Source organism: Brachyhypopomus gauderio, chromosome 11, assembly GCF_052324685.1.
Source record: "Brachyhypopomus gauderio isolate BG-103 chromosome 11, BGAUD_0.2, whole genome shotgun sequence".
Taxonomy (NCBI): domain Eukaryota; kingdom Metazoa; phylum Chordata; class Actinopteri; order Gymnotiformes; family Hypopomidae; genus Brachyhypopomus; species Brachyhypopomus gauderio.
In genome coordinates, this window is record NC_135221.1 from 23,123,788 (window position 1) to 23,140,013 (window position 16,226).

The 16,226-nt window shown below is 40.9% G+C and overlaps 1 protein-coding gene across 3 annotated transcripts in view; it reads right to left on the reverse strand.

The window, feature by feature from the left end:
- The window catches only part of nlgn3a (neuroligin 3a), a 165,902-nt gene that overhangs the window by 97,076 nt on the left and 52,600 nt on the right, over positions 1–16,226 (reverse strand). For 2 of the 3 annotated variants that reach the window (XM_077022788.1, XM_077022787.1), the window contains exon 2: positions 6,256–6,970. In XM_077022788.1, coding sequence (XP_076878903.1) covers positions 6,256–6,718 — 463 coding nt within the window. In that variant the 5' untranslated portion in view covers positions 6,719–6,970. Of the gene's footprint in view, positions 1–4,980; positions 5,041–6,255; positions 6,971–16,226 lie in introns of all 3 variants that reach the window. The other variant, XM_077022786.1, reaches the window with a different exon arrangement.

Sequence of the window (16,226 nt, forward strand, 5' to 3'; positions counted from 1 at the left end):
GTTGAAGCACTTTAGCTTTCACTTACAGGACAACCACCTGTTTGTAACTGTCACGTTGCGGAGGGCCCCCTGCCGGTCACCCCCGTCCACAGCGGCAGCTGTCCTGTTGTTGTTGTGTTCATCCCTCAAGTGGGCGGAGCCTGTGATCCGTCTCACCTGAGGGTCATTTGTTTGCCTATATATGTCTTGTCTTTGTACCAGTTGACTGCTGGTCATTATATCCTTCATTTGGATCGACGGGTTTTTGGTTTGCGCACTTTCTCATTAAACCATACATTTTCCCTGAGACTTGGCGTGATCGCTTCCATTTTATTTCGCGCTCCCTGCCGTCACAGTAACCTTTGCCTTCAAAATTCATCCTTAATGTAAGTATGTTTTTGTGCTGAGCAAGATGTTAGAAATGTTAGAACAAGATGAACTACAATGCAGTTAACTCAAGTCTGGCCATTTCTGGTGCAGTTAACTCAAGTCTGGCCATTTCTGGTGCAGCTGCGCAAACAACATGAGCCTGCAGTTTATTTCCTTTTTTCTCCTGTGTCTCTCTGTCCCTTTTCAGCTCAAAGGGAAGATTCCTTTCTCCCTAATGTCATATTTCATCACTTTGTTTTCTTCCTGTATCCCCTTAGGCTGATTAGATGGAACTAAACCAATAGACTCGAAAGGGTGATCAGCGGGCTCACAGAGCCCATTGAGTTATTGTTGCTTGGCAACAGATACTGCTGGTTCTATATCATGCTAATTTGTCAAAATTTACATGAGATTACAGGTTACTGCACTGAAAGTAATAAAGCCTTTTTTCTGAAGATCAAAAAGATCAGGATGATCAAGTTACAAACAATAATGTTACTATGATGGGAGCCTTGCTGTGATCATGGACAGAACTCTTCCATTGACCTGAAAATGTTATCAGTCATATAATTCCCTTATTATTATTATTATTATTATTATTATTATTGTGTAGTACAATTTAAAGATTAGTGAAAAATTAGTTACTCATTCCCATTGCTTTGATAGTGCTCTTTATTTGCATGAAGGTGAATAAGAGCCATTGCCTCTGCATAATAATTGGTCCTAAAACTGCTGTTTCTAAAGCTTCCTAACACTAATTAAATTTTGTAACTAATGAATTCAGGCTGTGAGGAAGCTGTGGTAGGCTCTGCTGAACGCTGTGGTAGGCTCTGAACACTGTGGTAGGGTCTGAACACTGTGGTAGGGTCTGAACACTGTGGTAAGCTCTGCTGAACACTGTGGTAGGCTCTGAACACTGTGGTAGGGTCTGAACACTGTGGTAAGCTCTGCTGAAGCAGACACTGAAGCTCCACCACATTTCTGAAGCATCATCCTAGTCTATCTCGCACTCACTCCCTCACACCACCCTCACACCACCCTGCACTCACTCCCTCACACCACCCTGCACTCACTCCCTCACACCACCCTGCACTCACTCCCTCACACCACCCTCACACCACCCTGCACTCACTCCCTCACACCACCCTGCACTCACTCCCTCACACCACCCTGCACTCACTCCCTCACACCACCCTACACTCACTCCCTCACACCACCCTGCACTCACTCCCTCACACCACCCTGCACTCACACCCTCACACCACCCTCACACCATCCTACACTCACTCCCTCACACCACCCTCACACCACCCTACACTCACTCCCTCACACCACCCTCACACCACCCTACACTCACTCCCTCACACCACCCTACACTCACTCCCTCACACCACCCTGCACTCACACCCTCACACCACCCTACACTCACTCCCTCACACCACCCTCACACCACCCTACACTCACTCCCTCACACCACCCTCACACCACCCTGCACTCACTCCCTCACACCCTACACTCACTCCCTCACACCACCCTCACACCACCCTACACTCACTCCCTCACACCACCCTGCACTCACTCCTTCACACCACCCTCACACCACCCTACACTCACTCCCTCACACCACCCTACACTCACTCCCTCACACCACCCTCACACCACCCTACACTCACTCCCTCACACCACCCTACACTCACTCCCTCACACCACCCTCACACCACCCTACACTCACTCCCTCACACCACCCTCACACCACCCTACACTCACTCCCTCACACCACCCTCACACCACCCTGCACTCACTCCCTCACACCCTACACTCACTCCCTCACACCACCCTCACACCACCCTACACTCACTCCCTCACACCACCCTACACTCACTCCCTCACACCACCCTACACTCACTCCCTCACACCACCCTGCACTCACTCCCTCACACCACCCTGCACTCACTCCCTCACACCACCCTACACTCACTCCCTCACACCACCCTCACACCACCCTGCACTCACACCCTCACACCACCCTCACACCACCCTCACACCACCCTGCACTCACTCCCTCCAGTCATCTGGTTGACATTACTCACCCACTACACACTGAGCCTACAATGTACTTTTTCACAATCATGCTATCGTTAGCATATTTTACGAAGCCCATTTGCAGATGTTGATTTACCAAGGAACTGATTCCTAATGTCCCACTATTAATACATTCTGCCTCTCCGTTGACCAGATCAACAGGATTAGTGAGTGGAGGATTCATGTACAAAAGAGCTCCATTCAGTTTGACCTGCATTTTCAGTTCTGTAAGTGGCTTTCAAAATATTTGCATGAGTTTCTTAAATTGAGACAATGTAATACATTTTTCACATAGCTCTTCACTTGACTTTTAGCCAATAGAAACAGGAGCAGATCAGTGCCAAAAGCAATCATGTTCTTTTTCACCCAAGTGACTAGGTCTTCCATTGGTATCTGCATTTCAATGAAACCTATTTACACTCACTCCAAGCCTGCTGTCTGGCACCCTGGGGTAGCCATGTAAAGATTATATTACTTATATATATCAAAAGTAAGCAATGATCCATAATACAGATATTATGCCAAATGGATGTAAATGGGCAAACTTCAATAGATAGTTACTCATTTTAGAGGCCTCAGGGCTTGTTTGTCTACGTTAAGATTGGTTTAGTGGAACAACACTGTTTAAATATTAACAATATAAGAAAATTCTGCTTAGAACATTTCACTCCATCACAATTATTTCCCTTCAAATCACTGATTGAGAAAGGCTGCGGCAATCCACTTAATATGAGAATTAATCAACTGCATTGCTTTACATACACTGTCACTCGCAGACAGATCCTGTTAATAGGCTGAGGCTGTGTCTCAGTCTTTATCTGTTTGGTGTTTGCTGGGGTGTTTAGAGGTCACCCACAGCATGACTCTGGGTGTAGCAGTAAAGGTGGAATTTCCTGGTATTATTATTATTGGTGCAAGGTCATTGAAAATCTTTTACAAGGGAAGCTATATTGACAAAGGATTGCCCTCAACCCAGCTATGGCAGCAAATACTCAGTGACATGGTGTATTTGGAAAATAAGTTTTAAATAAGAATCATCTGATAAATTTTAAATTGTTAAAATACATGCTTCTCTACATAAATATTAGGCTTCATAATATGATTTGTTTTTACAGTATATTACTAAATAAAAAAATAAACACACACAATAAAATATATTGAAAGGTTTAGACACATCTGTCTGAATGTATGCTTTTAATAGGCATTTTAATCTAATGGATTATGCTTAAATTTGTTTCAAATATAATTTTGAAAATGTGTTTATATAAACACACACACACACACACACACACACAATTTTACTGGGCATATGTGAGAATGTCTTCAAGAAAAAACAGCTGGAAACAGTAAGGGCTGCCTCATGAAGCTGGTTCAGGGAGAACCAAGAGGGTGCAGATCCGTAATCAAAGGACAGAACAATCTATAAAGACATTTCAGTGGTTTGATACTGTCCCTGTTTTTGTTTTGTTTTGGAAATAGAAAATAGTAAAAACAAAATAAGAGTATGTTTGTCCATTTGTTGGAGGAAACCTGGGATTCTAAAATGGTAAGCTTGGCTTCCTATGCTTAAGAAGACACACAAACTGACCTTAAGACTGAGCTGAAAAGTCTGTAATTTCTTAATTTGATTTATCATTGCAACTACTGCAGTGTCGATGGCTAAACTAATTCAGTGACTAATTAATGGCATTCCTGCTTTTCATGTGAAAAAGAATTGGGACAGCCAACAATTCTGCAGTGCAGTACCAACTTCTACAGTGACAAGAGTATCTGTGTTTTTATAAAGAACGTCACTGGTTATAGATCCACTACAGAAACTGGGAAGAACAGTCCAACTGTATCACGATCACCTCAACACACTCGAGAGAGAACTATTCACTCTACCATATTATTTTACAGCGGTCTGACTGGAGTGTGTCTTTTGACAGCCTAGTTACCTGGTGACAAATCATTTGCTGAACAACAGTCATGCAGGGGTAAGCATCAAAGGATATACATGTATGACAAACGTCTCCCTCTGGCAAAGCAGATTCTTCACTAGATTGCCTTGTCATTCATCACATAAATGTGAAAGTATAACATTAAGTAATTTGAATTAACACAGACTATGATGAGTATTATGCTTTGTTAGTACACTGTCTTTTTTGTTAAAAAGAGCATCATCAGAATAACTGGAAAGTACAATTATCCACATGACATGTTAGTATCGTCAGAAGCACAACATTACTAAGGACCCTTAAGAACTACTATATTAATGTATCAGTGTATATCAATGTATAAATCAAAAGAAATTGGTGAGCAACTTGGCAGTTATGTTACAAATATACTCTCATGCTTACTGGAAGTCTCACATATTCTCACATACAACTCTTTTTTCCTTCCGAGATGGTTTGTACATCATATCGTAAACATACAGGCGTAACTCATCTGCACTGTACTTTCCGTGCTGCTCCAATTAGAACTCTGACTCTGAAGATGGCGGAGTTATGGCGGACGTTAGAGAGCACGTGCCAGTCCCTCTGTGTCCCGCTCCCATGATGGCTTACATACCTCCTTTTCTACATATTTTCTTGTTGGGTTTTCTGGCACATTCCTTGGATATTCTTTTGACTGTAAAATGAATAAAGACTACAAAATAACAGAAGGCTCTGGAAGAAACTTGGGAGGAGAACATGCAACAACCTGTCTGAGCCCCTCCCCTTCAATCAACAACAATAACAACAAAAAGTACCTGTTGAGAAAGTAAACTGTGGAGTTTTCCCCATTGGTTTCCTAAATAAATATGTCAGTAAATATCCCAAAATGGTGGAATTGATTTGCTGCACCCTGGGACACAGGAAGCCTTTTTTTCACATGCACATCTATATAAGACCCGTTACAACCACAAAGAAGGTTGGCTGACCTTTTCCCTACTGCATTGCCTGCACCATTGCATCATGGGAATATTGATCAAGAATTGCATGCTGCTTGGATCAAATGCATTGAAATGTTCCCCTTGTTCAAATTGTGCTGTTTACATTGCCTGGATCTGAGCAAACCCACTCTTCCAGAGGCACTGTGTGTTTACAAAAGCCATTTCAGTTCCTGCTGGTGAAGCATTCATAACAATATAAACATTTATTTACGTCTGTTTATTTTTCAAAGTGACCCTTTTCTAAATTTAAATAATGGGGGCTTTGACAGCTCATAGGAAATTACAGTATGTGTGTAAAAGAAAGTTTTTGTTAGACAGTTTTTCATTTTTATTATTTTTACTATGGCACTGATGAGTCACTCTTTTTTAATACTATAAATTTAAATAATAAAAGAATACACTCATAAATGTACATGTGAGAATGAAGGAGAAGGTAAGATAGAGTAACGGGTCTTATATGACTAGGACTGATGCCATAGGCCTCTCGTGTTCCACAATCTTTTGGCAACCCTAAAAAGATCATATTGGCACCAAGCAGGCTAATCTCTTAATATGTATTGCCCCAGAACAGTGGACAATGAGTATAGGGAGGTGCACTGGATCATTATGTCCAATCTACACGTCAAATTAAAATCTGAGTTCTCATGTTAAGAGATTTTTCTTTTTCATTACTTGCTTTGACTTTCTTTTAACAACACAAAAGAGGAACCCGCAACAGTGGCATGGAAGGGAAGAGCTAATGAGGAGCTTCATGGTAGATCAAGTCATGATGAGGTGTTGAGATGGTGGACGCAGACACAGCATGCTCCAGACACAGTCATGCTTCAAACACAATACAGAGGGTGACACAGAAGAAACTGAAGTAAAAGAGTTTTTTATGTTTGTTTTTCCTGTATACCCAACACACTCACCGTCCTCGGTTGGAACATAGATGTTTAGATACAAGCAATCCTCATTTTGATCCTGTATGTACGTGGCCACTATATCCAGGTTAAATGTGAACCAGATAGGCATCATAATCTCTGGCACAGCATTGTGGATGTTTTGCGGGCAGACAGGAGCAAAGTGGGTGGCGTTCTTGATCCCAGACCAAGAGGAGGGCGGCTCGGGCGGCAGGAAGCGCTTCTCGCCCATGGGCGGAGCGGCATACGGCACGCCCAGGTACTGATCCACAGGTCCCAGGATCTCACTGGGCAGCGGGACCCGCACACCCCGTAGCTTCCCGTAATGCGTGTTCACTGTGGGGTAGTAGCTCTGTCCCCTGACCAAGGCCAAGCCACAGCAAAACATCCATACCCACAGAGGCGGTCCTGCTCTGCTGCAGCAGGTCCCGCACACTGAGATGAGCCTGTTCCTCTGAAGTGCTGGCCACATGGTTGGTAAGAATGCAAGACGGCGGGACACACACTCGGGACACTCTCCCTTCAGCACGCGTCTCCGACCTTCAGTCCCTCAACTTTTTATTCTTGTCATTGGCCATGACAGAGGGAGCTGGACAAAAAGAGTAACAAGAAAAAAGAAGAATAAAAAGGGAAGAGAAAAACCCCACACGCAAACACACGCTATTCCTCTCCTGTCCAGATGGGTCCTCATTCACTGTCCAGTCCTCTTGTCTGATCTGCACTCCTGCACAGGGAAGAAGAGGAGAGGAAAATTAATGGTGATTCCCAAACAGCTGAGTGCTCTGGTTCTTACTTGTTTTTCTTTACTCACTCACTTTTATTGACGTAAGGAGCTTTCCTGCTCCACAATAAACCAGCAGGCATAAATATGACACTAGATCTAATGAAGTCATCAATCTACATAATCAAAGCTGGCCTACATGAGAACAAGATGATGTGTGCAGCCTGAACATGACTTCCATGTTACTTGTGTATAGCTGCAGCAACAGAGAAAGCATTCTATGTATTATAAGTACTGCATATAGGTCTAGATCCACCAGAGATATAAGGGTCTTTCCTTTCTAGCAGCTATAGGGAAAGAGACTTCCATCAGGGAAGCACATTAGCCGTCCCCTTCCCCCACAGCCACTGTGAACCTTATAGATGAAGACGTGCAAAATAACATTTTCTGCCAAGGCTCTCTAGGCCCTTCTGGAAAGATCACATTCACAAGTGCTGAACAGGGACCACGAACACTGTACATGCTAATCAGCTGCACGGAAGGGAGTCCCGGTGGAGTGGAGCTCTTCTCCACGCAGCGCTGATCAATTCTCAGTTCTTAAAGCTCAAGACTCACAGCTCCTAGACCTCCTCTGTGAAGGGGAGTCCGCTACCAAGCTTCCAGATCAGCTCCTGCATCCCAGAACGACTCCGTAAATGATTCATAATGTATCGGCACCCAGTTGGAGGCATGCTAACCACCTTGGAGGAGCAATATTAGCTCTCCTTGAAGCACACTTATCAGGGCCCACACTTGCCGCTCAAAGCCTGTCAGTATATTCGTCTTCTGCCTTGCACACACAGCTTTATGGGAATGCACTTATCTCCCCTGAGAACAAGCAGCCAGACAGGAAGTGTCACCCCATAGCAGGGTGAGTGAACCTCAGGTGGGTCCCAGAGAGGGTTGCAACCCACTTCTGCATAATAAACACACGGCCATTCTTTCTATCCATCACTCTCTTGTCATACAGAACAGGTCTGTAAACATATTGCTTTTTTTAGCCAATGAAAGTATGAGATACTTGGGTATAGAGAATTGATTTTGTCTTTCCCCTTTTGGCAAAACTCACATTAAGATAGAGAGTTAAGTATCCAGCAGTTATTCTCGATATGTTCCCCCCTAAATTAGTATGCAAGATGCTGATATTTTAAAATTATGGTTTTGATAAGCAACAAGAGTCAAAGTGGCAGCCTAGATAAAAATATTAAGTCAATAGAATGAAAAACACATTAAAGACTGTACTTACCACTGGCCCAGCTAATCACTGCAAAATATTACTGGCCATGTTAATGGCTTCACAGCAATACTGAATTTACTAAGATGAATTATGCAATTGAATTGGAGTAGGATTCAACCACTCCTGTTTCACTCAGTATTAATCTGCAAAATAGTACCCTTGCCTCAGACATTTTGGGGCCAAAACAAAGCTGCTATTTCTCAAAATCAGCAGCAGGTTCATTACACCAATATGGTGACACCAAGAGTGATGTCATGTGACCAGCAGTAGAGGCAGTGATGGGTGTTGTGATGGGTGTTGTCAGCCCCGTCGACAGGGGGGGACAACCGGGTCTGTTAAAATCTATCATTTTAAATATAATCTTGAAATCTTACATTAATATAAAATTCTGTACTCAAAATAAGCTAAATGGCTAAAATATATATGTTTTTTACCTATCTGCATATTTTCCATTAAGTGCATACACCACCGCCTCCCACTGAAAAATGGTTTGATCCAGCACCGACTGTAGCCGTCTGGTACCCGCCCAACAGCGGGAAATAGAGTGGTGGATAGTTAAAGTAAATACAGAAATCTGGAGCGCAGAAAAGAAAGGAAAAACATTTACCTGACTAATTTTAATGTTGCATTGTGTTCCAGGTTTGAAAAGTGCTGGAATTTTGGCTAAAGTACTTGAAAATGCTTGAAAATGTAACTACTTTGTTTCACAACAAATAGCTATCTGACTGAACAGTTCTCTTGTAGTACGTTAACAAATACGAGCCTCTTGTAATTCCAGGACGAAACATGAGAGAACGTGAAGACGTTAAGGTTGGGCGTTTTGAAAATAAACCAACATTAAATAATGTGATAAAAAGCGAATTATTTTGAATCATTTCGAGTATATGTATAAATATTTAACTTGATTAAGTTTAACGTGCTGGGAAATATTGAAATGGACCTTTAAAGTGACGTACAAGTGCTTTAATTCCAGCTTATAAAGGTATATGAACCCTGCAAACAAAAATGACTGTTCATTGCGCTGAGGCGCGGTGCGCGCGAAGTTACAAATGTCGAGAGGTGCCCGACCTCGCGAATTTTCGCCGCGCGAACCCTCGCGCCACTCGCAACGCATCAAGTATAAACCAGTCAGCTGTCAGAAACAGCTTTGATGTGTGGCAATATTATATACTATATGACCTAACACAAGGATTGTCTGCTACAGAGAAAATTCAAATTACGTAAACCAGGGGGCACATGAAATTTTCTTGTCCCGGGCCCCAGCAAGACTGTCAACGGGCTTGGGTGGTGTGGTGGGTGGTGTGGTGGGTGTTGTGGTGGGGTGTTGTGGTGGGGTGTTGTGGTGGGTATTGAGGTCCTTTAGGTCTTGAGCACCTAGTGAATTCACAGCTGGAGGGATAGTGAATAGCTTTCACTGAGCACAGGGAGTATCGATCACCTCATCTGCCTCACAGCTGGGTCATAAATACAGAGCAGAGGGACCAAACCACGCAGATTGAGAGGGGTTATTAGTGGCGAGCAGCAGGCCACTCTCCTGTATGTACATGTCATTAGGTCTCCACTCTCCCTCAGTACTGCTTGCTCTTCCTCTCCTGTCTCTCAAAACACATCAAACCTTCTGCCATCCACCCAGACCCCAGATCCTCTACTTCTGGAATATCACCGATAATGCATGCATAGAATACACAAACATACTTCATGAGGCTGTGTAGAGAAGAGCACTATGTTTGATGCAACAACTCAACATCTCAGATCTGAGCACAGTGCTTAAAAGCTTAGCAGCCCTGACCACAGAGACAGGAGAGTCTTAGTGTTCACTGCTCTTGTAACAAAGCTCTCTAGCAATAAAGCCGCTTCCAGGGAGAATTTTGTTAAGGCCAACAATAACAGCCTTGTACTATTGTACACTTTATCTCCGTACTCACAGGAAAATAACAAATTCGAAATCTCTGGAGTATAATGTGCAGTTACACCAGATTCAGTTACACCTACATACATCATACAAGCTATTATACCACAGATCATTCAGAGAATTTTAGATTTTTATCTCAAAAGAAATATTTTAGGAAGACTGAACTAGAAAAAAAAAGAAACTTTGTCAGGAAGCCTATATTGTAGCGTATGGCCCATCAGAGTATATAAAGCCATCACCTGCCATTTTAATAATTTGTTTAACACACTGTGAAACAAAAAGCTGTAGACCTTGTTTTATTTAATTAAAACCTTTTTTAATGATACATTAAAAATGATACATCAATGCTCAATGGCAATGCTTATGTACCTTCTGTAGAACATGCAGCCCAGTGCATTCTGTGGAGGTATTCATTTGCCTAAGGACCTTTTAAAAGTTAAAAAGTAATTATGGATTTTGAAAAAACTGGGTTGAACATTGCTGTGAGCACTTCAGTAACACCTATTAATCATAAATTAGATTCCAGCTGGCAGCAAAATAGTGCAATGTACATGGTTTGAACAGGAAATAAAAAATGAAAGAATGAAACAAGTGAATGGAAAGCCAGCCGAAGAACCATGTACTTCACAACCCCCCCCAAAAAAAAAATAAAATAAATAAAATAAAATTGTGTTCCATTGCTTTCCAGATATTTTGGATTTCAAGGTTTCACCACAGGCTAAGAGATCAGAACTATTAGTACTGTAGATCAGTACTATCAGTACTGTAGATCAGTACTATCAGTAGTCAGAGCTCAGCGGTGCTGAGAACACGTGTGTGCTGGACGGACACAACTGCGCCATATTTAATCAGAGAGACTGGCATGTTGCACAAAGACTACGCATTTGGGAAATGTCAAAATACCTGCCGGTTCCAAATAATGTTGGCATGGGAGACTCAGACACGGGACACTGAAAACAGCCGATGCAGTCATTACCGCATCACTGAAGCTTTGGCTTAATATCAAGGACAAATCAGAGCTGCAATCACTGCACCAGCTCAGTGTTAGCAAGGAAGGCACACGCTGGAGACTAGGACACTGACCACCGCCACCTCTCTCTATCGCCATCAATACAGCGTGTGCGGAAACTCATGAATTAACAAATGTTAAGGATCACAAAATTACAGAACAAACACATTTCCTCTTCCTCTATTAGCTGAAAATGTCAACCAGCTCCATAAATTAGCTAATTAACAGGATTTGTGAAGAGTAAGATGAATAACATTGCACAATTTAGCATCAGCCTTGCACATACAGTATTCCATTTTTAATGTCAGCATCAATTTTTTGCATGCAATGTGCTTGTCACGAATGTATCCTGTAGCTTAATATAGTCCAATATTATGAAATAATCATGAGATAATATAAAATCTAGGGGTGGGCATAGATTAATTTTTTTAATCTAGATTAATCTCACTGAAATCTTGAAATTAATTTAGATTAATCTAGATTAATGTATATTAAAATGGCTCATATGCGTGCTACCCAAGTAATGACTAAAAGTCAGTTTTTGAGATAGGGTTTCTTAATACAGAGGGTGCATTAGACCAGGGGCTCATCTCCTGTTTCCAAAATGCATCAATGACTGCTTGAGAAAGCTGTTCTACTTTGATACTTGAAGAAAAAAAAAACATGCTCAATAAAATGTACTCGTGTTCAACGGTTTATTCAGTTAAACATGAAAATAGTACTGTATGCCTACATATTTTAAGAGGGCATATTCAGTCAATCATGAATTTATAAGCCTACATACTGTACATTAAAAGGAGTTGATAACACGGACGTAATTTGGGGGGGCGGGGGGACATGTCCCCCCCACTTTTTTAAAAGCTGGTTTTGGTCCCCTGCAGTTTTTACGGGTTAAAAACAAATATTTAAATAGCGACGAATCGAGCGCTAGGACCACGCAGAAAACGACGGCTCAGAGTTCTCACGCTGAAAAACATCTAGTTTATTAGTAGTTCGCTCGCTCTTTTTAAAAATCACATTATATCAATACACCTAGGAATATCACAACAAATATAGAAATCATTGTGGCAAGAACAATTCAGTATTTTGCAAAGTGTACCAGACATTTATCTTGTATCTGACTTAAAATGGACTGGGAGCTTTAATCTGTTCAATTAAAACTTGTCCTTCTTTATTATTATTTATACTTCTATATTATTTATTTATTAATGTGTGTATTGATCCAGGGTGGACCAGCAACTGCTAGACAGTCTCATTGTAGGATATTTAAAGTAGCTAATCGCTCACTTCACCACTGCTCAGGGGACCTTTCAAAAACCCACAGGACACACACATGCTGTTTCTTCATGATCCCCATGCATGTACTGTTCAGCGTTAGACATAGCATGATTAAGTCATTAACAGCATTTCAAATCAAACAAACAAAAAGAAAGCATGCCATTTTGAATTTGCATTGTAGCATTGAATATGTAAAGCATATGTTAATGATATGTTTGAATATACTGTGTATTTAAAACCATATTCTTGTTTGTGGTTTTATGGTTTTGATACTCTTATATTAACTGTATACATTGCAATTCATATTTCCTGGAATGGCTTCATGTGGCATGCAGTGAAGGTCTTCATGAAAGGCAGGCATCTTTGATTTGCTCTTAGCAAAAGGTTATAACTATAAATCCATTAGATGCTAACTAGAGGGGGCATTTGTGATGCAGAAATAGGTTCCATATTCATTGGGTATAACAAAACAAAAATTCACTGCCTAGTTTAACAGCTCTTACAGTTTCTTAAGTAATGAGGCCACCATCCCTTGCACTTGCTCAGTAATAGATGGAGAAACTCCTATGCGCTGTTATATATATGTTATTAGAGGCCCTGTGGGATCTACCCTCGCCCAAAATACTCTCTGGCAAACATGTTGAAAGAAGGCCATTCATGGGATATCAGACCATAGATTCTCTCACAGCTAATTAAGTACATTTTGGAGAGATGCCACTAAGGCCACATTTCTTAAATCTCTCACATACTGATAACCTGATATCTCTGTGCATCAGGAGATCAAATGTAGCTTGATGAATCTCAAGCTTGGAAATGCTTCCAATGAAACTGGTTAAAGATGCCTGGAGCCGTTCTGCAGACACGGAGGACTGGTCAGACTGCGCATGTCTTTTGCAGTATGGGGTTGTGTACTGTGATTAATGGCAACATCACTTCTTACTTTCACAATTTCCTGTCCTCTTTAATTGTATTCTGTGCTGGATCTACGTGTTACCAGTTTTTGGCTTGATTTATAACAATAAAAAAAGGGGTGACATGCAATAATCACTAATTCAACTATAGTCAACTATACCACATAGTCGACTATGAACGTCATATGTACCATTGTAGAATGTACCATTCTAACTACATGGGGGTGCCCAAGGATGCTGCTAATTAGTTGTTACATGAAATGTCTTTGTCTTTGTATATAGCCTTTTGTCAAATAAAATCAACTTCTGTTAATAAATATTTTTAAATTATGTAAATTATATATTAACAATAGGCATCTTCCTTACTACACATTAATAAATCACACCCTACAGTTGCACAATCCAAATGAGCGGAGCTGAATACGCTACAGGATCAGCATCTGCCGAGATTATAATGGCTACTAAAAATATCTTCAAAAGTATTTTGAAAAAGATAAAGATTAATCAAACAAAGTAAAGTGCAAGTTATGTCATCAACGTCATTTCGCACGACAACAACCAATATGGCATACCATTTAAAATGCATAAGGCGAAAAAAAAAAAAAACAGTTCAGCCGTTTCTCATTTCGGTCGTGTCGTCTCGTCGCGGTGCGTCTCGGCAAGTAGGCCTATAAACTTTTTTGTTGTTGTTTGCTTTTTAAACCCTGTTACTTAAACCTTTCCTAATAATTTTTTTGCTGTTGTGTTGCAATTTTTTTATATTTTCAGGCAGGCATATTTTGTTTTAAATATTTTTGACATTTTGCACAGTGCCTGTCTGACAGTTCGATATGCGCACTGACGGTGACTTTTTTTTTCAATGTTCTCTAATGTTTCATAAAAAAATAAATAAGTAAATAAATAAAAGATGAATAAAGCCAACCTACCATGTTTATTCATTTATCTGAGTGTTTTAGGTTTTTACTTAGAAGTGGAAAAAAAGTCCTGAATGAGAACGGGATCCTGTTTAAGGTGCTCTAGATAATAAAAAAAAACCCGATTCGACTATTAGGTGACTAAAGGGAAAATCTGATGAATCAGATTCGACTATGAAAATCCTTAGTTGAATACACCTCTAAATAAAAATGTATACTTCACATATAGTATATTTGCATCACATTTGGTATACATGCAATTTACCATTAAATTCCAGCTAATTTTCTAATATAATGACTATTGTCATACACTAGTGTTGCACGGTATACCAATACTAGAGTAGTATCGCGATACTTCATCATTAAAAACGGTACAATACCCAATTTGCTTAGTATCAGTGTTATAGGACTGAGTGCGGTTTTTTTAAAAAGAACAGTATTTCCAAAGAGTGCCACACGGGGACAGTGTGCGTGTACAGCAGTGTAGCGCTTGCCTCCTCTCTGCAGAATAAGAAAAAAACGTGTAGGATGGCTGCTAATACAAGCAATATTGCGAACCGTCCTCAGCTTGTTGAAAAACTACAGGCACGAAGCGAAATATGGAATTATTTTGCATACATTTCAGACAGTCATGGCAACCCCGTGTACACATCAAAACCGGTCTGCAAATGGTGCTTTAAAGCTGTACCAACCAAAGGAGCCAATCGATAATTTTTACATAAAATGCGCTTTCGTTTGACCCTCCCAAGCTTCCGTAATGCACAGAACAGTTTGTAATGCTAAAATGGCAGCTAAAGCAAACGCAGTGTGTCCGCAGCCCGTCTTAATAAGCAAGGAAAACAGCTGAAGTGATGTGTGGAAATACTTTGGTTTCGAAGCAGATACAGATGGAAAACCGAAGGACATGAACAAGCCAGTTTGCAAGAGGTGCTTTCGGAACATTTCAACGAAGGGTGCTAAAGCCTGGTTTATACTTGATGCGGCGCGAGGGTCCGCGCGGTGAAAATTACGTAATCGCGGTGGCGCGATGTTGATTTGCAAGGTCATGCACCTCTCGAATTTTGTAACTTCGCGCGCGCTGCAACGCAATGAACAAAGTCGTATTTGCAGGGTTCATACACCTTTACAAGGTGGAATTAAAGCACTTGTACGTCACTTTAAAGGTCCATTTTAATATTTCCCAGCACGTTAAACTTTAGTTAAATATTTATACATATTTATACATATACTTGAAATGATTTGCTTTTTTATCACATTATTTAATGGTTGTTTATTTTCAAAACGCCCAATCTCAACGTCTTCACGTTCTCTCATGGAATTACAACGTAATACAAGAGAACTGTTCAGTCAGACAGATATTTGTTTCAAGCATTTTCAAGCACTTTAACCTAAATTCCAGCACTTTTCAAACCTGAAACACACTGAAACACAAAGCAACATTAAAATTGGTCAGGTAAATGGTCTTTCCCCTGTTTTTAATGGGTGTTTCTTTATACTACCACATATCGTTTCGGACAATACTGCAAAGAATGTGAGACGCGGGAAGTTTAAACTCCTCTGCCGTTCGAGCAGGGTCTCGCGAGGTATGCAGACTCGCACGCTACAGTCACTCGTGAAAGTATAAACCTAGCTTAACACAATTAATCTGGCAAAACACCTGAAGGCACGCAGATTTGTACAAAACATTCCAAGAGGTTGGTGATTATTCCCATTTCTAGTATCATAGCATACAAAATTATGTGTCCGATTATGGTATCCTAGCAAATGTTTGTCATATTCTTGGTTTAAGAGCCGTAAGTGCGACAGCATACAGGGAGAAAAAAAAGAGTGATCGTACTACAACGGATCAATCATTTATGAATACTGAACTCTACTCTAATACTGAAGTTTTAGTTACTTAAAGACTTAAAGTTAAAGTTACTTAAAGTTGTTTAAAGTATACTTAAACACTTTTAAGTA